We start from the raw sequence: 5,290 nt of genomic DNA on the forward strand, positions 1-5,290 counted from the left end.
CCTTGAAATTATGGGTCAGATCAAAGTCCCAATGAGTAACGTCGGTCCATTCATATTTGGTGTGGCTTTGTGCATCTAAAGGTATTGGTTTTCTGAAAATATATGAGATTACTATACTCCATAAAATCAGCTCTACTCCAACGGTATCTTAAAAAAAGGCTCTACTCCAATAGATCTACTTTGAAGTAGTTTCGCCCCAGAAGTTGCAGCTCCGTCATGGAGCAATTTATTATGTTTGTCTTTCTGCTAGCTCAGAAAATATCGGTAGGATAGGTCTATTAGTGTTGCTAGAAAAAAAATGGTTATCTACTTACCAGTGACAATGGTGTAATTTTTTGTCGACTCCACGAGAATTTTTGATCAAAGAGTTTTTGAAGCACCACTGAAGTTCTTGACGAAAAACAGAGAGTGTAACTCAAATTCTATTTACTCGCAAACAAAAAATACTCAAATTCTATTTCTTTTAGAGCGAGACATCATGAAGCTATCCTGTTTTTTTTTTGTTTGTTTGCATTATTTACCACGGAGCCATTCGAAACTAGAATACCGTATTTCGGAAAATAGTTATGCAAATCCGACGGTTTGCGCCGGCCAGCTGCAATCCTGCTCCTCAGCTCACATCTGCCAAGCAGAACCTCCTCCGCCTCGCCCTGTCCCCGCCCCCTCCGGCGGAGCGAGCCGTCGATGGCCGCCGTCCACCTCCGCCCATTCCACCCCCTCGCGCTCCCCGCGGCAAAAGCCACCGCCAGTCCCAACCGCCTCCACCTCTCGGCGAAGGCAAGGGCGACGGGAAGAAGCGCCCGCCTCGCCTTGCTCGTATGCTCCGCTTCCAGCCCCGCCACGCCCGCAGCCCCCTTCTCGTCCTCGTCCTCAGGGGACACGAGTGGCGCAGCGGCGGCCGCGGCCAGGTGGGCCGCGTGGATCCCACGCGCCGCGGTAGGCGGGGTCGGCCCGGAGAAGGTCCTCAGGCTCATCTCCGGCGCTGCGGCCACGCCCATCTGCCAGTTCGTCGACTCCCCGCGCACCTTCCTCCACTCCGTCGACCCCCGCGTCAAGCTGGTAACTAGCCTGTCTCGCATTTCGGATAAACTACCAGTACCTTACAAGTGCCGGTACAGACTCGAGAGGGTTCACGCCAGGTCCCTGTGAAAATGTCTCCACTGGGTTATGAACTAGTGCATGAAGAGTATGATGCATCACTCTTATTTCCCTGCGTTGTGACATCGCAACAGGTTGTTGGATGAGTAATTGTGCGCTTGTGGTTCTATAGTGCTTGGTGATGCTGAATAGCCCATGGTAATCAAGGCGGATGAGAGATTAGAGGAGATGGGAGGGTTTACTGAACCAAGGGATCAGAGAACAGCTTGACGGACATGCATACCTTGCTTTACCATTCTCCTATTCTGGGGTTAACCAAGATTTTTCATAAGAGATGCTTAAATTTGCGGTATCCTTCTGTAGGCCTAATGTATTCTAACCAATTGACACAAGTAAGTCAAATGGAATCATTGAAATCAGATGGACTAGCTATGTGGTGTCTTACCTGGTTGACCAGTTGTTTATGTATCTTAGAGGGGAGGAGAATATGTCATCTCAGACAGAACGCATGTTTTTTCATGTGCCGCAGGTCTTCTTCTGTTAGATGGTGCTATCGTCTTGGTAATTTTAAATGTTGTTATCACTTGAGAATTTTAGATGGTGTTATCGTCTTGGGAACATGAGATAGAAGTACTTCAATTTTAGTTTGAAGATCCACCAAATGGTCTTGTACCTGTTGCTCTCCTGCTGTTTTTAATGATATACGTACTTATGTTTGCAGGTGTGGCTTTTGGCCCTTGTTGTCCTACCGGCCAGGTCAAATATCTATATGCGGTTTGGTTTGGTAGCATGCCTTGCTCTTCTTTCAATGTGGGTTCTGCCGAATCATGTTTGGAAGGTATCGTGTTTGATGTTTAGTTGATATGCACGTGCATCATATCACTGAGAAATGAGAACTGTGCATGTATAGCCAATTGTGTTTTTCAACCTTTAGTTGTCCCCAGTTACTTGGAACTTTTCAATATGATGTTTGTATGTGGGGCATCCATAATTCTCCATGCTAGTTGAAGCTTATGATTTGTGGAAGTAAAGAGGGATTCAGTTGTTGTTTAGGGGTCAAATATACAGAATACACAAGGATTCCTAGTCTAGACTGAAACCTAGGGCTGTGAGTTTTCTACCGAACCAAGCCAGTCAACTTGGTTTGACAGGTACTCCCTCAAAAACGCCTTATATTAGTGTACAGAGGTAGTATCTGGTATTCGGTATGGTAAGACAGATTCCCTGGTTTTGGTATTCTATCTAATCAGTAATAACCACAGGATAAACCAACCGTGCTGAAAAAAAAACCAGAATCTCTATTGCACTCACATGAGTTTTATATCCTCACGCAAAATTGTTATTTCAGTACAAGGCCTTTTCTGGAATATTGTATTTGTCATTACTACGCACTTTAGTACAGTACAATATAGAAGTATAGATGGTCATCTGTAATGATTTTATTTCTCTACTTTCCTTCTTGGCTAGAAACTACACTGTATAATCTTCTGAACATAAAAAAGTTGGACGTGCTAAAATGGATATAAGTAATGCGGTGAAAGGTAAACAAACACAAAATATATAGCTTGTCATTTGCGAGACTTGTTAATTTGTTATTGCACTCAAAAGGCGCCATATATTCAGTGATTCACGTAAGCTTTAGTAAATATGGTATTTACAGAAACATTATGGGAATCTTTTTTGTATTTATTGATACTGAACGTGTTTTTGATAATACCTTAGTTGTCAATATATAAACTATAGCACAAAAACCGAACAAGCACAGTGAAACTAATATTTTCCTACTTAATCTGAGTGCAAAGTGAAGCACAAGAGAGTGCCACATCTTTACATTTATGTCCTCTGCAATTCTTGTCCCAGGAATAGAAAATACACAGAAAAGGACATTCAATAGACCATAGTCACCACACATCTGTAATAACCTTCTTAATGGCACTCTATATATGTAGAATGATCAACACATTTAAATGGAACAATAAAACTTCAATATGCAAGTAGAGTAGAATAGAATTGCCACAACAACATGCAGGCACAATCCTAGTATTGTTCTAAAGCTAATATAATACTGTGCTGTATGGTACTAGATCTTAGTAACCACCGTACTAAGGAGGGTCCACTGTCATGGCTGAAGGGGAGGGATGTTAGATTCTTAGGAGAAATATGAGACCATAGACTTGGGACAACACATTAGATGTGAGATTTCATTGTTCATCTCAACAAATTTGATAACATGGCTCCTCGCTTATATACAGGTGCTAGAACGTAAAAGATAAGATCTGCTTAAAAGGAAAGATGAAATATCATTTGTCCTAATACCCTTATTAATGCTGCTGTCATATGCTCTGACTTTCTCCTGTTGCTGGCTGGCTGGGCCCCCCATATAAACAACAACAACAACAAAGCCTTTAGTCCCAAGCAAGTTGGGGTAGGCTAGAGGTGAAACCCATAAGATCTCGCAACCAACTCATGGCTCTGGCACATGGATATCAAGCTTCCATGCACCCCTGTCCATAGCTAGCTCTTTGGTGATACTCCAATCCTTCAGGTCTCTCTTAACGGACTCCCCCCATATGCACATGACAAATTCAAACCAATACTCTCAACATAATAGTGTATTGAAATTACATTGAGTTTTTGTTGCTGATATATAGGGCTTTAGGTTACTGATTTCCGCGATCCATGGTTTCATATGTACTTATCCTCCTCATCCCTAATTTACCCATGTTACTCATAGCATTTATTGTCTTGTATATTAAATATATTCTTCTTGAAATGCCCTTGCTACCCGTAAATCAAACTATATTTACTCTGTAGGATCAACTTGGAAGGGTTACTCTTCTTTCAGGCATCATATTCATAATGTTGGGATTTGGTTCCGATGGCGCGCCTTCGCTAGTCCAGACAAGAACTCCTCCCCCATCTGTTCTAGGTGTGCCAAATATTCCTAGTTCCTTGAGTGGATATTCTTACACAATCATGAAACTAGGACCACTGCAGTTTACCAGGAAAGGCCTATCAGTAGCGAGTACATCGGCATGCCTCTCCTTTGCGGTATGTCCTTCATTTCATCGAAAAGTATTTGCCAAAGGTTTTCTCTTACCCAAAATCTTCATTATCTTGTGTTTTCTAATGCCTTTTGCATCCTCTCGCTGGTGGCATACATCAGACAAACATGTCCCGTGTGGAAAATGCACTTTTTTCAGTTCTTTGAGATGCCAGTAGTGAAATATTTAGTTGTTCATTTAGTTACTTTTTGTTTGGGTGCAGATATTCCAAAGTGCAAGTCTCTGCTTAACCACCACCACTCCTGAGCAGCTTGCTTCTGCTTTGTGGTGGTTTATGATTCCGCTGAAACTTATTGGTGCGCCAGTACCCGAGATAATACTTACACTGCTATTATCTTTGAGGTTCATTAATCTAGTATTTGATGAGGCAAGTATATGGCACTTTCTTCTAATTATACTCCCTCCGTTTCTAAATGTAAACCTTTTTAGAGATTTCAATACGGACTACATACGGATGTATATAGACGTATTTTAGAGTGAAGATTCACTCATTTTGCTCCGTTGTAGTCTATGGAATCTCAAAGGCTTATATTTAGGAAAGGAGGGAGTACATATGCATTGCTATTTGGGACCGAACTTTGAAGTACGTATAACATTGCTCAAATATTGTACTAGGTTCGCAATTCTGCACTGGCAATCGTAACACGTCGGATTGATTGGAAAAAGCTGGCCACTATGGAAACCATAGATAGTAAGTACTTTCTATATCTCTAATCTGGCTGCCAGGGTTGAATCAATAGCTTTACATATTACATGGGAGAAACTTGAATTAAACTTTCCTTTTTTTACACCATTTGCAGTTTTTTTCAACTATGTCCAGCGAATTTTCAAAAATATATTTGATCACGCAGAGCAAATATCTAAGGTCAGTTTATTTTCTAATTTCCACGTTGGCTGACAACTCACAATGAATGTAATGTGATCTTTCACTATTCTCAAAAAAGCTAAATTGGTGAACATGGCTGCGTGCTATTCACTGTGTTCATACATTGTTTTATGAACTATTCAGAATTTTCTATGAAACCATCTACCAGTTTTTGGTCACACATACTCCCTCTGTCCCGAATTACTTGTCTTTGATTTGTCTAGATACGGATGTATCTAGACACGTTCTAGTGTTAGATACA

At 41.5% G+C, this 5,290-nt stretch overlaps 1 protein-coding gene across 2 annotated transcripts in view; it reads left to right on the forward strand.

Moving 5' to 3' along the window:
* The first annotated feature begins 587 nt into the window (after positions 1–587).
* The window catches only part of LOC119342678 (protein ABCI12, chloroplastic-like), a 7,936-nt gene continuing 3,233 nt past the window's right edge, over positions 588–5,290 (forward strand). The window contains exons 1-6 of one of the 2 annotated variants that reach the window (XM_037614121.1): positions 588–1,059; positions 1,820–1,936; positions 3,913–4,149; positions 4,366–4,530; positions 4,779–4,854; positions 4,964–5,028. In XM_037614121.1, coding sequence (XP_037470018.1) covers positions 685–1,059; positions 1,820–1,936; positions 3,913–4,149; positions 4,366–4,530; positions 4,779–4,854; positions 4,964–5,028 — 1,035 coding nt within the window. In that variant the 5' untranslated portion in view covers positions 588–684. The remainder of the gene's footprint in view (positions 1,060–1,819; positions 1,937–3,912; positions 4,150–4,365; positions 4,531–4,778; positions 4,855–4,963; positions 5,029–5,290) is intronic. The other variant, XM_037614119.1, reaches the window with a different exon arrangement.

This window comes from Triticum dicoccoides, chromosome 1B, assembly GCF_002162155.2.
Source record: "Triticum dicoccoides isolate Atlit2015 ecotype Zavitan chromosome 1B, WEW_v2.0, whole genome shotgun sequence".
NCBI lineage: Eukaryota > Viridiplantae > Streptophyta > Magnoliopsida > Poales > Poaceae > Triticum > Triticum dicoccoides.